Genomic DNA, 19,203 nt, shown 5'->3' on the forward strand with positions numbered 1-19,203 from the left:
AGCCTACCTGGGCGTTCAGCCACTGAAAACAATTCTCTTAGCAGCTAAACCACAGATGTACGGCATAGAATGGAAACTTGAGCTGCTGGTCAATTGGAAGGAGACAAAAGTTGTTACTAATATGAACGGTCTGGATGTACCTTCACACCATCTTAACTTCAAAAGCCACTGATCTACATGTAAAGCCAGTGTACTAGTATTCGTGCGCAAGGCAAACTCTCATGCTGCTACGATCTTCAGTGCAGTACGACAGACCCCAGATTTCATCGGGGGGACTGACTCACCAAGGGGTCTCTGGAGGATCCAACGGTCCCTAAGATGAGATGTTCAAGTCTTTTCTTGCTCTTTATTACTTTCATTGTCGATCAAGGGCTACAATTTTGACTTTCCTCCATCAAATGGAGCCACTTTTTTGACAGAACTTGAGAGACAGAGGGAAGTCGTGGTTGTCGGTGGAAACCAATCGAGTGTGTCGTCGTGATCACACCCTTTAGTAAACGCTATGTCACAGTCAGGAAGCCACGTTTATCTCACAGATGCTACGGAGGAGGATAAACAAGTGTGACAGAGAATTTCCATGTATGTCCATCAGTTGTGTGTATGTTCGACTCGCGGCCGCCTTTGTGATGCTCATTTGAGTCCAATAACAGTAGCTCCAGGTGTCGCTGGTGGTTATTTCAGTTTTAAAATGTCATCAATCCTGTTATTTATTTACATTTCTTAAAAAAATTGAAGTGTTTTTTTGGTTGAGAAATGCAATTTGTTTTCCATTTTCTCTATATTTCTGGTTGCCATGGTCTTTGTTGCAGGATAATTCCATGAAAAACACAAACATCCTGGGAACATCAACTCGTGATTTTACGGCTGTAAACAAGAGAACTTCCGACACAGAAGCGGCACTTACACTAACAACCCGCCCCCTCGCTGTCACACACACGCGCTTCATCGCGGACATTAATTATGCGTCATGTGACCAGATCAAGCCTCGTCCACGTGCGGAGAAACACGTGGACCAACACGCCCACTGCTCTTCCTTCCCACGCGCCCACCACTCACACGCTCACTCACACACCGAGGTGCCTAGGTGCGCATCTGCAGGAGAGCCGGGCAAAAAAACAAAAAACAAAAACGTGTTGCCACAGCGCCTGCGTCACGTGACTTCTGCCTTCGAGAGACGCCTGCTGCCCTCAAGTGGTTGATAATGGCGTTTGAGTTATCAACATTATGGTTTTATTATTTAGACTTTGCTACATTTGATCATTGATCAGTTGAACAAAATAATATTTCTGATTTATTTAAAAAAAAAAAAACGTTTTTGGAGCCATGTGTTTTTTGGCGCGAATGAAGCTTGACGCTGCTGGAGAACCATTGAGTCCAACAACACAAATCGTTGCCATATGACCCAGTGTGTGTTTGTGTGAGTCTGTCTGCTCTGACGCTTCACAGACTGCCAGATAACTTCATCTGGGGACACGCTCGTTCTGCACAGCCCAACAGTCCAACTCCTGCAAATGAAAAAACACCTGACCTTTCACCTCAAACTGACCACTTTATTATTATTATTATTATTATCTAATGGCAGTGAACCTCATTTTGGGTGCGAATGAACCTTGGTGAAGCCCATTGTATTTGATAACATATGAATTAGTGACCACTTATTGATTTATTTTTTGTTAACCCCGACACTACAATCAACTATCATCAGGTTAAAAAGTGACGTCAGGTTTGATGCTTAAAAAAAACAGAACAAAACAAACGTTCAATTCCAGAAGGAACCAGGAGATGGCAGGGGAGTGTGGCGTTGGATCCCTGACGTGGCAGTGACTGCGTTGTGGAGCTACTGAAGGCCAAATGAAATCCGACCGACGGTTCAGATGCGAGTACCTTTGTGGAACATAGGGGAGAATAAACACCACCATGAATAAGTTGCAATGAGTGGGCACATGTTATTGTTGCGGGCAGGTTTTTATACTTTTTAAATTGCTTTATCAGTCAGATTTCTGTTTGCAAACTCACCATCTTGTGTCTTTGTGGTTTTTGGTATTGAAGTTTTGTTTTTTATCTCTAAAAAGTGAATACTTCTTTTTTCTTAAACCACCTCTATGGACTACATCTTCCTCATTTCTGTTTACATAGTGTCTTTATTTCCAAATGTGTTTTTCCCGCACTTTCTCTCCTCTCCACCTGTAGGAACCATCTGAGTCTGACCTCCCGAACATTCCAAACCTCTCCATCCCAGTCCTTCCGATGTTGTCCATCCAAGCCGCTCCTTATAACAACCACATTATCTGCAGTGCCGTCTTTTTGTCTCTCACTACTGTCATATTAATGTTCATCTGTGCTTTCTTCTGCCTGCTCCACCCTGCCTGCACATGCTTCTTCACCTCCCTCCCATTACTCCTGAGGGCACCGCCATAGTTTTTAGTACCTTCAGTAAAATACGTATACAGGGGTGAGGTTGCTGTCAATCCTTAACTGCATTTGATGTCAGGGTTGATACAGTATCAGCGATATGTCACCCCTGTCACCTAAGCTAGTGGAAAAGTGATGGGCAGATGAAGCTTCATGACATGACTGTCCTCCATGAAATGTTGTGAAATGTCTCCTTCTTCTCTTTCGGCTTCTCCCTTCAGGGGTGGCCACAGCGGATCATCTTCCTCCATCTCACCCTGTCCTCTGCTTCCTCTTCTCTCAAACCTACAGACCTTATGTCCTCCTTCACCACCTCCATAAATCTCCTCTTTGGCCTTCCTCTCCACCTTCTGCCTGACAGTTCCAACCTCAACATCTTCCTACCAATGTACTGGCTCTCTCTCCTCTGTACATGTCCAACCCATCTCCATCTAGCCGCTCTGACTTTTGAACAACAAATTCAACGAATCCTCACATCATGTCTAAACCAAGAGCGCCATCTAGTGGCCTCTGAAAATCAGGACACTGTTTCATCAGCCCTGCAATACTGTTTCATGATACCTCATCACCAGTAGAAGGCTATTGATCCACAAAAATGGATGATGTGGACTGATAATGTGTATTGGTTGGTCAAGAACAGGAGGGGACTCCAAGAGTGCGAAGTGAATGAGGGATTGAAAATGAGAAATCCAACCAAAAAATGAGTCAAACGTCAAAAACAGTCGAACAATCGAAGAGCATAGTCGGTTTAACAACACGCAGCGGCTGCTCTGAAAACGACATCACAGTTTAAAGGACACACTCACGGAACTGAAGTCAGCAAACAGTAACAAAGAGAGGGGAAACGGATGAGAGAGATCCTGGGATCAGAAATAGGCCGCCATCGTCCTGGGCAGACAAATGACGTCCTGGCACTGAACGCGTGTTTCAACGCTCCTTTTGAGCAGAACAGCAGACCAGTGATGAGGTAATTGAGCGCATCTGATGTGAAGCCCACTGAGGGAGATTCTGCCCAAGTCTCTGTCAAGCGCAGGAAAACACCAACCAAAAACAACGGCGCCATATGAAATCAAACCGAATGGAAACAGTTCCTCGCCGCCATCACATGCTTTGATGGATGAGAATCGCCCTCACCGCCGTGTTTGTCACAGTTTGAAGTGGGATCTGAGTGAGACAAACATCAGGCTGCATTATTCATAAGAGACATGATGATGATGATGTAACACTACGTTACACACACCATAGCTGCACGATAACTTCCATGTGCTGATAGAAGTGTATTTTAGGACGTAAATACCAGCATCTGCCTGAAGTCTATTCTATTCAATAATATCAAGGGAGTTGCCTTTTAAATGCGTTTTTATCAGTCCTTCAATGTTCAGCTGCTTTCTTTATGGACTGAACTGTGGGGCCCATCCATCAGTCAGCCTCTGCTCTGTGGACGGTGGGAGGATATTGTCATAGAGTCACTGGAGTTTTCATCCACATAGTCCCCAGTCACAGCTGCGAGGGCGCAGCGCAAACCACTGAGCTACCATGCAGCCTGTGAGACCACGAGAACGCCCCCTCTAGTTTGTCTGGCTCTGTGTCAAAAAAAAAGAAGAGAAAAGAAAGACAGAGAGGGACATGCTTTGTCTAAATTATACTGAATTACTTCACTTACTCATTGTTTAATTATAGTTTAGTTTAATTATATAATTGCAATAATTACAATCTGAATCACTAAACACACACACGTTTTTATTTCCTCATCTATAAAGACATTTATTAGTCTTTTATTTTCCATGATACATACAAGGACTTTCAACTTTTGCCTTTCAACACCACCGTACGTCTTTGCTCCATCTTCACAGTAATAAAGGAAATATTGCTAGTCATCATCATGATGAGGCTTCATGAAACTCTGTCCTCATTTTTAGTCAGTAGGTGGCGCTCACAGTTTAAAATGATCTGAGGGTTCATTGAAATGGTTGTTCGAATCCAAAGGTGGTAGAGCGCCGGCATCTAGTGGGTTCTGAAAATGAGGTCACTGTTTCATGAAGCCTCATAAACCCATCACTAGGTATTTTTTTAAAATAGTGAGTATTTAAATATTTTTTTAGTCAGTTATTTTCGAGTTTCTCCCCGATGTATAGATAATGTATTAAGCATCTTTATTTTGAATCATACACATTAAAATAATCCTCTTTCTACAGTACACATTCATCTTATTAAAGTATTCCACTTTTTCAAGTACTTTTTTATTTGTTTTACATTTTTTGTGGAAGCGCTTTCATTCCTTATTGTCAACTGCACATTCCTGGTGGGATAGCTCCCAACACTCTTGTCATATTTTGAAACGATACTATCACCAGGAATGCTGGTAATGGTATCAGCATCACTGTATTAAATCGGCAGCGAACACCAAAGTGCAGTTTTGGCATATGGCATGCGAGCAAAGCTCCAGAAGGAGTGTAGTAGTCCAGAGCCTAAACACTTCCATCTGTCTCTAGTCAAACTCCTGCTGCATGAGTCACCGAGCAGAACTTACTGAGGAGAAGTAAGCTATTTCTCCGCTGTGCTGATAGTTGGCTCAATAAATTTGATGTCGAAACAACTGATGGGTCATTTAAAAAAACATCTTTGCAGTAAAACGCATCGTGTCTTAAGTGCTCAGTTCCCACACTTACAACTCCGCGATGGAAGTTTACTGCAGGCTGTTTTACAGGCAGCAGTTTGTGTTTATTTCAACTTATGGAGTGGCCCATGTTGGTTTATCAGGTTTAATAAAAGATGGCGTTCCAGACATTCCTGAAAACTCTATCCACTATCCACTCTATCCATCTTTTTTTTTTTTTTTGGAAGACTGCCAGCGCTGCTTAAAGATAGCTTGAGGCAGTAAGACGATACCTATGCAAATAAGAACCCCATTTTTCCTTCCTTCAACGTCGTTCTTGGGATCTTTTAAAACATGAAGTGGACTTTTTACGAGCTTCATTCCTGATACTTCTTCATGATTTAGTTTCGTAAAGGTAGTGGAATGTTAAAAATGTATAGTCTCTAATGTAGTTTTGATTGAAAATAATATATTTTACTTGAGAAATGGGCAAAAGTGCAGTAGAATTATTTGTATTTGATTTAGCGGATGTTTTATCCAAAGTGTGTAAACCATCGTGGAGGGTCGGCTAGCGAACAGTAAGCTTACCATCAATAGAGTGATAAAAGGGTTTTTAAAAATTATGATTTCATTTATTTAGTTAGAACTTTTCCTACTGGACACTATAGTCAGTCAGAGTGCTAGTGTTTCCTGTTTTAACATGGTACGGTTGAAAGGAGTGTTCTTGGGTGCAGCATTGTTGGTGAGCCTCATGATGCCTGGTGCCATCGCATACATTTAGAAAGCAACCAATGACTAACCCCACCAGGACAGCAACAACAACGGCAGTGCCAAAGTGACCATGGTGGTCAGATGAAGTAGAAAGGTTATTGATGAGGATTTAGAAATAAGCATCGCTCTCTGTCATTGGCGGCAGCTGTGTTTCAGCACACTTGGTCAAGGGTCCGGCAAAAGATAGGCAGAGCCATTGGCCCACATGATACACCTTCCCACCACAGTCGTGAAGTGGAAACTGAAGTGGTATGCACGCTTCACCAGACCCTCTGGCCTCGCAAAGACCATGTTGCGAGGCACCGTACATGGTGGCAGGAGAAGAAAAGGTGGGAAGATAACGTCGGACTCATTTGAACCCAGGGGAGCAGAGGGGTGATGGTACATTCACTGGGCCAAGTCAGGAGCTGAGTTAGAAAGGGACGTAGCTTCTGGATGCTACTGGCCATCTGTGGGTCACACCCACTGTTTTATGCGTTCGTGGTGGGGCTACCTGAGCATTGTCAAGGGTGATACTGAATGCAGGTTAGAAGTGGATGAAGTGTATCTCCTCACTCGGCGATGCCCATCAGACCATCCAAGATTCATCCCGCCACCCTCGCTACACACTTCCTCTCCCTCCAAGCCATCTCATTCTCACCTCTAATGAGTCTTGTTCAAGAAGAACTCTGTGTCCTGTGAGGTCCTCAGCTCTGCCCAGCTGTGAGGATAATGCCTTCTTCAAATGGCGCCTCTCGGTTGGCTGAATAAAGGGATTATTTTCTAACATGAAAGAAAATATGAAAGAAAAAAAAAACATATTTTCACTCTAATTTTTGAAATAGATAAGACTTTATCAACCTTCTTTCACGGAAACACCGTTGTCCAAGCGAATTGGCTGGACAGGAGGAGAGAGAACTTGTGTTTACGCTCGAAAGCGGAGATGAAGAACGACGACGGCGATGTCATGTTTCTTGCAGCTGAACAGTCCATTCCTCTTGTATCTGTTGAGTTTGGAGTAAGGGAGGCCAATACCTTCCTGTGGGCTTACACAAATTCCACATGCCAAAGAAAATTATACACACACACGCCGAAAAGAAACAGAGATAAAGGGACAGAGGGAGAGAGATATACACACACGCCTCAGCGAAACAGACTGGGAGCAGGAGAGGAAGCTAAATCCTGCGAGTCGACCTCCCAACTGTCTTTTTCTTTCTGGCAGACATGCTGACTCATGCTTTCTTCTCGTCTCTCTCCGCTTCGAAAGGCTTCCCCACCAGCCCTTCTCCTCTCTCTCACTCCCTCCTTTCTTACGATTTTCAATAATTCAGTTACAATTACCTCGTCTTGCGCCTGGTCGTATTTAAATCCCTCCATCGCAAGGAGTGGTGATGCAATAGGCTTCTCTCCAAAGGCATAGCAACGCTGAACTATTTAACAGGTTTTGCGTAACAACATTGTTATCACTATATTGTAATGCCGCGCGACAGCGGAGTGCCTTAGATGCGTGTTCAACTAATGTGGGGTTTGAATGAGCTGAATGTTTTGTCTGTTTTGATCTGAAAAACAGTTTGATCCAAAGCAGACTGCAGATGAAGTCTTTGCATACAGAGCAAGACGCCGGTATAAATAGGCAACAGCAGAAGCAAAAAGCTATCTTGCCATCAGAATCTCAGCCGTTCCTATCAGCATGTTTGAGAGCAGTATGTCTGTTTGCCAGCTCTGGGCAGATGACTGGAGTGTTGGGCTTCCAAAGCATCTCGGCAGGTTGGGCTGTCCTTCGTTCCCTTGACAACAGTTTGCGAGATTAGAGCTCACGTTTGCGAGGAAATCAATCTGAATCCTGTTAAGTGTGACGTCTCTCCTTGTTATCAAATCTGAGAAGTGTCAAAAGCACCAAGTGATGTAGCAGTATTTGACTCACGCTGAACCTAATTGTGCCGGGGAGAAGTGTCTGAAGAGAGATTACATTAATGCCGGCATCTGAGCGCACGTGGGTTTTTAACAGCACAGAAAATACAGCCACAAATGGTGCAACCTTCCCCTTTACTCCCAGTAGTTGAAAGGAAACTCTCGCCTCACAGCAGATTGGAGGATGGAAGGTTCCACTGTCACCAGCTGTCAGACTAAAAACATACATGTCATGAGGTATTTAATTCCCTTATTGCTCAACCCTAGTGTGTTCTTTAAAGGATGCAAGATGAAATACCTCTCATTAAAACCTGGTTGTTTGCGTGCCAGAGCCAGAGAGAGGGAGAAGACATACCTGACTCTCCATCACAAACACGTGCCTGTTGAACAAAGCAGGGATGGGAGCAGGGAAACCTGACATGAGAGACTGGATTGTAATTCTGGGTAAGTTTTCTTTATCTTTTTGGTCCATTGTTCACACACAAATACATAAAATCTTCTGTTTCACATGGAGAGAGATTATAGATAGTAAAATGATGGATGTATGCGATGGTTTTTCTTAGTGGTGGTAGATGAGGTTTCATGAAACAGTGTCCTGATTTTCAAAGGCCACCAGATGGCACTGTCTGCTGCAAAATGTTTGGACTTCACATCATTTCCAAACAAAGAGCGCCATCTAGTGACCTCTGAAAATCCCAACACTGTTTCATCAACCTTGCAATGCTGTTTCATGATACCTCATCCACCCATCACTAGTTGTTATACCAACGAAAACACTCAGGAAGAGCAGGTCTCTGCCAAGCCATGTGATTTACACCCGACAACATTGCCCATCATTTATTTCATTTATGTAATAAAAAAACTTTCAAAGAATGGGATATGAGCTGGTGTGGACAGGAGGTGGCAGTAGCACTCCAGAACGAATGGTACAGTGGACGAAGAAGAAAGTTTGCAGCCGTCCCTCAGCAGTATGATGAAAAGGGACCTATTCAGAAGAGTCTCTGCACTTTTCTCACTCTGCCTCCACGGCACGTACGAGTTGAAGTAACATCCCAAACTCAAACCCTCAAACACATTTGAAGCCATTGAAACACCTAACATGCAACATGGAGCATTGGAGCACTGGAAAATGATGGCTCTCCTATGACTTGAGAGTGAGCATCTGTTGTGTTGGCGGACATATGAAACTGATTAGCATCCACAGTTGGTTGATCCTTCCAGTGCTTTTCCTTGCCAGTTGGCCTTCATTCCTCTGAGCTCTTCACCTTCTCTCTTTGGAAGTCTGCTTGGGGCTGACAAGCTCTGTGCCGCCTCCTCGTCCATCTGATCGATTAGCATTTATCAGCTAAGTTCTGATTTCCATCCTCACATTTCACGTAGCTTGCGCTAGGTTTTCAGCCACTGCCAAAACACGACTGTTGATGTGAGACTATCCCCTCTTAGCTTCCATCTTCAAACAAAGATCAAAACAAACAATAGTGAAATGGTGACGAATGATGTCATCCAGCACAGTAACTGTCTGCAGATTTTACCGTTGGTTCACCAAACCAAGTGAGATTTTCAGCGCCGATGCAAGAGGTGGCAAAAATGTTGGAGCTAGCGTTTCCAAAGCGTCTCCAACACTCGATATGCAGGAAACAAAACACAGCACGGCAGCCGGTGATACGTTGTTTCACAAAGTGTTGTCCCAATTCTTAGGAACGTCAATCACTTCACTTTATCGTCGGAGGGCACGTCAGAACCAAGTGTCAAGTGCTAGTGTTAGGGTGAGAAATGGGACACAGCCACCGCACCAGATGATGATGCCATCATGGAGGAAGGGGAGCTACTGCTTTTTAAACTTGAAATAAAAACAATGCATAGTGTTCCCCTAATAACCGGAGTGCTGTTTCATACTTGTAAATTCTATGACGCCTGAAGTGGGTGGTGGCATCGAGTGTAAATGCCCCCAGTCTTAGGTTTGCAATATGCAATTCCTCCCTGTATAATTTTGCCTTTAACCAACATATAAACGCATAAATACCGTCACTAATTTGTGAAAATAATAATTCTGCTGACACAACGTCGTCTAAAATACGCCTCAAATCTGATGCGTCACTATTTCCTGCGCCTTTAAATAGCGGAGAGGATGGTTGCCATAATAGTTTGTGTCTTATTTTAGCATCTGGTTGCTACTATCAGCACGTGACTGAGAGTGAGACGATGGGGGAGAGCGAGGAGCTGGAGAGAGAGTGACAGTGGGCATGGATGAAAGTGAGTCTGTGTGTCTGGACATGTGAGTGTCTGTGTGAGTTAGCGTTTGCGCGCAGCGTTTCGCTTGCTCTGTAGCTCAAAGGGCTTAGTCCTATTTTTACACCCTGACTCCCACACTCCAGAAACCCTCACCCGTGACATTTGCTCGCATCCTCTTTGTTCCCCGCATCAGCCCGGTGTCGTCGTCGTCCGTAATCCGTTTTCATCACCGTCAACCGGGGCTGCGGACAGAGGGCTGGCCTCACTCACCTCGCCCCGCTCTTTGGGGTCTTTCTCATGCTCAAAGCGATGAGGGTGGACAGATGAGGGTCAGCGCTGCTGGAAAGGTGTGATTCCCCTCACCCTCTCTCAGTTGAGTCAGACGTTGTAGTGATGAGTCACTGTCATCCCAAAAAAGCATTTCCGTGGCTCGGCCTGTGTTGACTGAACTACATGTTCGTGCTTCCTTTCAAGAACCGGCAGAAGCGGAAGGTCAGTAGTGCTGCACTTGTATAAGCAAGGATAATGGATGGATGAGCGCGCAGGGCATAATCATATTCAAATATAAATCCATTCCTCTTCCTGACTGCGAGGAGCTGGAGTCTCTCCCAGCAATGTCAGGCAAGAGGCAAAAATAGACACCCGTATTTAGACAATTTGGAGTAAGCAGAGTGTCCCCAGGTTTCCCCCTAAACTGGGGTCGGCTCAGCCTGGACTCAGAGTGTTGATCCCCTCTGGTTAGAGATGTTCATGTTTGCAGACAAAAGGCATGAGTCATGCTTCGGTGGGTGAAAACGGTCTGAACATAGTGACAGACTTCCTTTTAGATGGACACTGGCCCAAAGCCACGCCTCCTGATCTACACAGTGAGTGATATCTGCAACTGACTGTAGGCAGAAATGGGTGATGTCATTGCAGTAACTATGCCTGGCCATTGAGTGGCAGTGTATTGCAGTGGGAGGTCACTGTCGAAGTGCCCACTGTGCATGCAACACTAGGGTGGTGTGTTGATACACCAACGACAAGGTGTGTTCCAGCAACACTTACTTCATTGTCTGGCGAGACTATGGAGGAAACGGCTGTGTACGGTTGGTGCGTCGGCCATTGTTGTGAGGAATGCAACGCACGCACATTAGGATGAATGACGATGTGAAGTGGGAACTGTTTTGTCCAGTATTTACACACTCAGGAACCTGGTTTCCAATGTTGCGTTCGGTGACGCTGTCGCCGTAGGGTCAAGCATCCAACCCTTAATGGTGGTGAATTCTATCATTTCCAATGACTAGTATATAGAGCAAGGTCCCGGATACAAGCGGCTGAAATGGGTTTTCTCCGAAGGGTGGCGGGCGTCTCCCTAAGAGATAGGGTGAGAAGATCTGTCACTCAGGAGAGGCTCGGAGTAGAGCCGCTGCTTCTCCACATTGAGAGGAGTCAGTTGAGGTGGTTTGGGCATCTCATCAGGACGCCCTCTGGATGCCTCCCTTTGGAGGTGTTCCGGACACGTCCAGCTGGGAGGAGACTGAGGGTCGACCCAGGACCAGGTGGAGAGATTATATCTCTACTCTGGCCTGGGAGCGACTCGGGATCCCCCAGTCGGAGCTGGTGGATGTCGCTCGGGAGAAGAGCGTTTGGCGTGACCTCCTGAAGCTGCTGACCGTGCGACCCGGCAACAGATAAGCGGGCGACGATGGATGGACGGATAGTATATATATATATATATATATATATATATATATATATATATATATATATATATATATATAACAATATATATATATATATATATATATATATATATATATATATATATATATATATATATATATATATATATATATATATATATATATATATATATATATATATATCCGGGACCTTGCTCTATATATATATATATATATATATATATATATATACATATACATATATGTCATATATATATTGCTCATCCTTTATATTTTGAATTCAAGACTCATTTTTTTTCAATATTAATATTTTTAATGTATATTACATTCAAACACTTTGGTCAACTCCTTGTTGTTAATGTTGTTCTGCTCCCAACATTTTCTCTATGAAAACGACAAGAGATGTGATGTATAAATAATATGTTACGTTTTACCTTTGCAAATTCTGGAATTAACTGTTGTGGCAAATAAAGTTTGACCTAGCAGAGGTTTCCTCTTCCATAATGAGAGCCGGGGTTCACTTAGCTAGGACATGCTGGGAGAGCAGATGGGTGCTTGAAGATGAAAAGAAAAATATGGGTTGTTTCAAGTGATGCAAGCGCTCCATATTGTGCCGCAGACTGAGGGAATTGTGTTGTTATGTAATCCTGCGCTTGCACTGAGAAACACACAGTCATACATCCAGGGGCAGGGGCTGAGGGAAAGTTGGATGGAGTCCTCGCTTGCTAACAGGACTTCTTAAGTGCTCCTGCCATCAGCATTTTGTTGCTTGCATAACCACCACTCCAGCCCTGGGACCCCAAAGGGAACACGTGTCCACTAAGAGGGTTCCTACTAGCTGAGGGGTGATTTCTCTCCCTTTCATATCGCGCTCTATTACGCCAGCCTAGCGAATAAAGAGGGGTTTTCCTGCCATGGCATCATTAACTTTCCATGGCAGCCAGGGACAAAACCAAAATGATCCCCGCCTGTTGTATGTATTGCTATGCATGAGATTTCACCGGAACGGTAAATGGAACTTGCGTAAGGGGACGGCTGAGACAAACAGCATCTGGATGGAGGCTGGTGAGAAGAAGAAAGAGCGTCATATAGAAGAACATACATGCTGAGAAATTCAATGGTCGCTGCACCATCACACACGCCTGCACATGTCGGCAAAAATGAGAACATATGCCTCCTCTCTGTATGATGTGCCGCAACGTGATATGATGCATAATTGCACCCGCAATAAACACTGGTGACAGAGTGTTTTATATGGTAATATATTGTTGCTTCTGCAATGTCTTTGATGAACTTTCTGAGGTCACACACCCAAAAACGCTATTCACAGTAGTGAGTCGGCAATCATATAAGAATATTTTAGAAAATATTGTAAGGTGATTACTATTAAAAATTGAAATAAAAATATTACCATAAAAATAGTGCAAAAATAATTTCCTTATTTTATAAAATATTGTGAGGCGATTACTATAAAAAAACAAATTATACCATAAAAATACTGCAAAAATTATTTTACAAAGGTGATTACTATGAAAAAAAAAAAAAATATTACTATAAAAAATACTGTGAAAATAATTCCCTTACAGTGTTGTTCTTTTTTGTGTTTTGTGCTTGATCGAAAGATATGTTCATGGACTACGCAAGATTTTTCCGGCAGTTAAAACTTGACCATCGCATGGTCATGTGACCAAGATTATTTTTAGTAAACAGGAGTTTGAAGCACCAGCTCCTGAGTCTTTTTACTGTTGTTGCATCGCGATAGATGGATTTCCAGCGCATCCATTAATGCTCCAACGGTTTTCCACGGCCAGATCGTGGGGGCAGCAGCCAAAACAAAGAGGCCCAGGCTTCTCTCTCCCTGGAAATCTTCTCCATCGCTCCTAAGGCGCCTGGAGAGATAAGACACTTGGGAGTGAGATTCTGTATCCACAGACACAAGTAGATGAAGCAAGTTTCCCTGCAGGAACCTTGACTCTCCCTTTGACACAGGAATCGTCTGGGACAGACTCAAATTTAACCCGCAGCTCCATTGATCAGCATGTTGTCTCTCTGTTGAGGTTCAACTGCAAGTTCAGTGTAATCCATATTGCATCACAAACTGCAAAAAATATTATTGCTGCTATTGAAGAAGAAGTTTATTTCAATCCCACATCAAACACACAACAACAACTCTTTCATCTCGCCTTGATCTGAGGGATCGAAACGGAGCAGACAGAAGAATAGTTCTTACGACACGTTTTTTGTATTTTCTTTTCCCAGACAGATTTCCGTGCTTCTTCATTGATGTCCAGTATGATATCAGAGTACGGATTTCACCATGAGGGGGCGTGGCCTGACCCGCTGTGCTGGGTCGGTCACAAACGTCTCTTTGCTCCCCACCTTGTCCTTGTTTTAAACTTGATCTGTAAGTGTAGCCATTCACACATCATCCCCTTTATTTCTGTTTTACTGTCTTCAATTTGGGACGAGTTTCTCAAAACCTTCTGTTTTCCCTGTTATTAAGGACTCTGCTGAACCGTCTACGGTCTATTTTCTTGGACTTACTTCTGGGTCTGTGTCCGACATGATGCCCAGTAGCATTATTTTTTTTAAAATTATGATGACTCATGATATTCTCTTCAGTTGCTTCCCTTCCTCAGAGTCTCGGCCAGTCTCTCCTTCCGCAGTTCTTCATTTCTATAATGCTCCAGCGGAAATGGATCAGCTAGAAAACTTGCAGTGAACCGCTTCCTATTTGTTGAGCATTAGTGATACAGCATAATGTCAGGGTTGAGGGTAAGAATAGTTCATTTAACTATCAACTATTATAAAAAGTGGCCCGACTTGACTGAAACACATGTTCAGTTTTAGATGGAAGCAGTACTGCAAAAATCTCTGCAAGTATGAATGAAAATGAACATGAATATGAACTCTTGATAACTGTTGTTATAGTGATGTGAAGTGTTTTTCAGGTGAGGTTACTTAAATAACAATCAATGCTGTATTGTGGATATAAATACGGGGCTGGAAACTGAAACAAATGTGTGCGTGGTGTATAAATATTATGAATATTCACACAAATGAGCGACACAAACACTGCTCTTCAGTCCAGGAAAACACCATTTGAATTGGAGATATTGTTACTGTTTTTCACGTGTTTCTCCTGTACTCGTCAACATCATGGATGTGGTCACTCCTTGTCACATTTCCGCCCAAGGTTCTTCTCATCCCTCCGCTTTCTCTCTCCTCCTCTCATCCAGCCAAACTCTTGACAAGCAGCTTTTGTCATGTGGACTGTCGCCTGGGTGGATAAACCCTGCAGCTGCACTTGCATGAAGCAAACGGTGTGATCAGACAATTGTGGGCATCGGTTGCTGCGGGAGCTCAAGTTCAAAGAGTGAAGAAGCCGCTGGAGACTTGGTGTTGCCATGGTGATTTGAGAATCTCCCTCACGCTGCTTTGAATTTGTTTTTGTTGGCTGGACGGGCGCGTGTGAGTCACATGACCGAAGGTATGTGAGGGTGAAATCTTGACGGTCTCACCCTTTAATTGGGGATGCGAGCACCGTGACTTCTCCATCTCTAATATTAACTCCTGCTTGTATGAATATTGCTCAAGCGCCACACGCGGCTGCTCCCCGCCGCACGTGCAGGGCGCACGGCACAGCCACGAAGAGGAGGCGCTGCCGACTGCGCATGTGCGCTCTGGCAGCACTTGCCAACCTGAAGTCACCACTCGCAGAGTTTCCAAGTCAGTAATTGGAGGCGCAGCAGCGGGCAGCTCTGTGGTGGAGGCAGCTGGACCATGGCGCTCTCTCCTCAGCATCTTCTCGGCGTCTAACCCTCCTGAAGGATGAGCATCCCGGACTTCCTCCTGGAGGTGTCCATCGTGGTGGTCGCGGTCGTGTCGCTGGTCACCAACTCGTCCGTCCTGCTCTGCTTCACCCAGAGCGCCGAGTTGAGGTCGCACGTCCCCGGCATCTTCGTCCTCAACCTGTCCTTCTCCAACATCCTCCTGGCTGCGCTCAACATGCCCGCCACTTTCGTCGGGGTGGCCGAACACTCTCACCGGCCCTTCGGCGACTTGTTCTGTCAGGTGGTGAGTTTCTCCGAGACTTTCCTGACCAGCAACGCGATGCTGAGCATGGCCGCGCTCAGTCTGGACAGGTGGATCGCGGTGGTGTTTCCGCTCAGCTACAGCAGCAAGATGCGCCACAGAGACGCGCTCCTGATCGTGGCGTACTCCTGGCTCCAGTCGCTCACCTTCTCGCTGACCCAGCTGATGATGGACTGGGGCGGATACAGCCGCACCTACGCCTCCTGCACCGTGCACCTGTCCGAGGAGAGCGGAGCGCAGCTGCCCGCCTTCGCCACTTTCACCGCGCTCTTCCACTGCAGCAGCTTCGCCTTCTGCCTGTTGGTGCTCTGCTTCGCTTATCTCAAAGTTTTAAGAGTCGCCAAGTCGCACTGCAAGAGGATCGATGTGATCACGGTGCAGACGCTGCTGCTGCTGGTCGACATCCACCCCAGGTAACTTCACAACACGCGCAGTTGAGCTAAAGAGCAACACTTTCTGTGCAGTTGTGAAGAAACATTCTTGCCGTACAATTTCAAATCCACAGGTCAATGAGGGTTAGATTTAGCGCTGTCCAATGGTGTCAAACCAATGGTCCGGGGGCCTAGAGTGATTTTATGTGGCTGGTGAGATGGATGGCTCAGTAAATAAATAAATAAAATGAATGGAGCAATCGGTATGGAAGGAAAGAAATGTAATGGAAAGGAGATTCAAAAAGAGAAATAAAAGTTATTAAAACGACTTTCCTGCTGAAGGTTGGTTTAACAAATAATGTTTTTTGATGAATACTTATTTAACAATGGAAGTAAACCATTTTATATATATATATATATATATATATATATATATATATATATATATATATATATATATATATATATATATATATATATATATATAATGGTTTACTTCCATTGTATATATTTTTTCAATTATTGCATTCCTATCAACTTTACAATCCCACAGGCTGATGAGGCTTCATGTGACCGTGTGTGCATTTTCAGAGCTCAGAAGGCCTTGATGAAAAAAAACGATGTGATATTTCATTGAAGCGGTTTTGTAGCACAGTGCCATCTAGTGGAAATGAGGCTACTGTTTCATGAAGCCTCATAAGACATTCAGTTGCAACCAGGACTGGATGAAGGACAATTTAAAATATGTTTGGCATATAAATTTATGAATTGTTCATGGTTCTTGGTGACGCCATTTGTGACATGTATTTCAGGGAGCTGCAGAGCTGAGAATCAGTTGCAACCATGAAAGATTTTTTGACTCTGTCGTCATTGTTATAATATTGTAAATATTAAAAAACAAAGAGTAACTTCCGGATAGTTTGTCTGAAGAATCAGCAAGTAAATCCACATTCAACAATGACGCTTTGAAAATCAACAATCAGTGGAGCAGTCAAAGTAAATATGAATTGTGTGTGTGTGTGTGTCAGTGTGAAGGAGAGGTGTTTGGCTCAGCAGAAAAAGAGAAGACAGCGAGCGACCAAGAAGATTTGCATCTTCATTGGTACCTTCGTCTTCTGCTTCTCACCCTACGTGATCACCAGGTAAATCTCTTTTTTATTTTGGCTGCCTGTCTTTCATCCTCCCATCTGTCTTTCATCTGTCTGTTTTGAACTCACCCACCTGTTCTCATCGGATTTCCATCTGCTTTCTCTGCTCTGCCTTTTAATCTACTCACCATCCATCCACGTTCAGTTCTGTCCTGGTCTTCCTCCAACAGGTTGCTGGAGTTGTTGCCGTGGATTCACATTCCCCGGTACCTGGGCATCACCACCAAATGTCTGTCCTACGCCAAAGCATCGACCGACCCATTTGTCTACTGCATCCTGAGGCAGCAGTACCGAAAGGTTCTGGTGACGGTCATCAGCAGGGTCATGGGCAAAGAACATTACTTCCTGTCCACCCACAGTACCACCAGCACTCTGGACACCACAGACGAAAACTGCGTGGTCGTTAAAATAACTTGAGCCGGACTCACATCTGTTTCTTGTGTTTCGCTACACAATAACCTTCTCCGGAGAGGTCAAAGGTTAGCGGCTATGACCAGCAGCAGCTGCTCATTCGTGACTAGAAGTTTGTGCCTTGCTCAAGGACAATCCTTAAGAGGGCTTGGTCACATGACTGTTAGAGCTCCAATGCGGTCCACTGGGAGGATTGTCAGGGACAATGTATATCTCCACCCGGTCGCTCCAGCCTTGTGTGCGTTCATCCAGAGGGCTGGCCAGTTTGCCTACTCAGGCGTAGCCAAGAATTACTCCAATTCACCATCGTAAACTGCATCGTTGTTCTTGGACGTTTGAATTGTGATCAAGTGTTCTTCGTGTTTCATCACAAACATGTACTTTTCATGTCGAGTGCCATACAGTGAAAAGAAGTTTGTGAATGTGTGTACAACGACACTTAGTAAACAATAAACTGCACTGCCACTGATGCGAGTGTCTGGCTGTTTTTTCTCATGCTACATAAAGTACACACACACACACTCAGTATATATATATATATATATATATATATATATATATATATAATGTACTTCATGGAGTAGTAGCATCCAATGGTCTTCCTCACAGCTCAGCTCCTGGTCTGTGGGAGGAAAGCGGGAGGGACCACTGGAAACCCCAGTAGGCACAACCTTAGTGGAGCTCAAGCACCAAAAATGCCCCTTCTGGTGCCCATTTTTCCCACCAACTCTGGAGAGTCACTCTCTCGCTCTTATCAGTTCCACCCAAAAGTATTTTAGTGTCTGAGGATGACTTTATTTGAGTTCTCACAAGCTCCAGCTGTGGCTCCTCCCACTACTTTCCAAGTAGTGCTGAGCATCTGACTCAGACAGGTAAAAACTGTGATGTTGTTTGAGAACTTAATGCAGTAAAATATGTTGAAAACAACATGCTAATGGTCATACATCAAAATATATACAGTGGTACCTCGGTTCTCCACCACAATCCGTTCCAGACGGCCGTTCGAGAAGCGATTTGTTAGAAATCTGAATCGATTTTTCCCATTACAATGAATGGAAAAAGAAATAATGCGTTCCAAGCCTTAAAATAGTCTTTTGTAGGAGTGAATGTAGAGTGTCTGCTGCAGGTGCGCTGTTCCTCTATGTGTGTGGCCGCTGCATGTGGGAGGGGTTGCCGAGTGAGTGACGTCTCTCCAGAAGTGAAGAGGTGCCCGGTGCGTGTCCAGCTCTGAATGTGCGCTTCTGTGCAGTTTGGCTGTGACAAAGTCATAAACCAAGTCACGCTCTGTCCCAGACTCGCCTCATCCCTGTCCCAGCTCCAGCCCACAACAGGACATCAAACCCTGGAGTGGTGTGGAGAGCGAGCACCTCCCCTGTGACACTCTACCACGGTCCAGTGTGGAGACAGGAAAGGTTTTACTCCTCAATATGAAGAAAAAACAGTCAGTAAATGTAGCTAACGGGACACGTCTGCATACAGAAGCTGCGTTATACACAACAAAGCACGTCTGCTGATCGGTCCGCGCACGTTATGTTTTTTCTGACTTTTTCGGGGGGTTCGAGTTCTGGATTTTTGTTCGAAATCCGAAGCAA

General features: G+C 44.4%; 1 protein-coding gene across 1 annotated transcript; it reads left to right on the top strand.

The window, feature by feature from the left end:
* Positions 1 to 15,328: 15,328 nt before the first annotated feature.
* Positions 15,329 to 18,037, top strand: LOC128754486 (G-protein coupled receptor 26-like). Its single transcript, XM_053857141.1, has 3 exons — positions 15,329 to 16,094; positions 17,081 to 17,194; positions 17,371 to 18,037. Exons 1-3 carry the CDS (start codon positions 15,418 to 15,420, stop codon positions 17,615 to 17,617), a joined length of 1,038 nt encoding a protein of 345 aa, XP_053713116.1. The 5' UTR covers positions 15,329 to 15,417; the 3' UTR covers positions 17,618 to 18,037.
* The last annotated feature ends 1,166 nt before the right edge of the window (positions 18,038 to 19,203 follow it).

The sequence above is a fragment of the Synchiropus splendidus genome, chromosome 2, assembly GCF_027744825.2.
Source record: "Synchiropus splendidus isolate RoL2022-P1 chromosome 2, RoL_Sspl_1.0, whole genome shotgun sequence".
Lineage (NCBI taxonomy): Eukaryota > Metazoa > Chordata > Actinopteri > Syngnathiformes > Callionymidae > Synchiropus > Synchiropus splendidus.

Bases quoted from the DNA above. Each gene is read 5' to 3' on its own strand.
- LOC128754486 (XM_053857141.1), top strand. From the start codon at position 15,418: ATGAGCATCCCGGACTTCCTCCTGGAGGTGTCCATCGTGGTGGTCGCG. The intron at 16,095-17,080 runs GTAACTTCACAA...TGTGTGTGTCAG, and splicing joins CTGGTCGACATCCACCCCAG to TGTGAAGGAGAGGTGTTTGG. The intron at 17,195-17,370 runs GTAAATCTCTTT...TTCCTCCAACAG, and splicing joins TCACCCTACGTGATCACCAG to GTTGCTGGAGTTGTTGCCGT.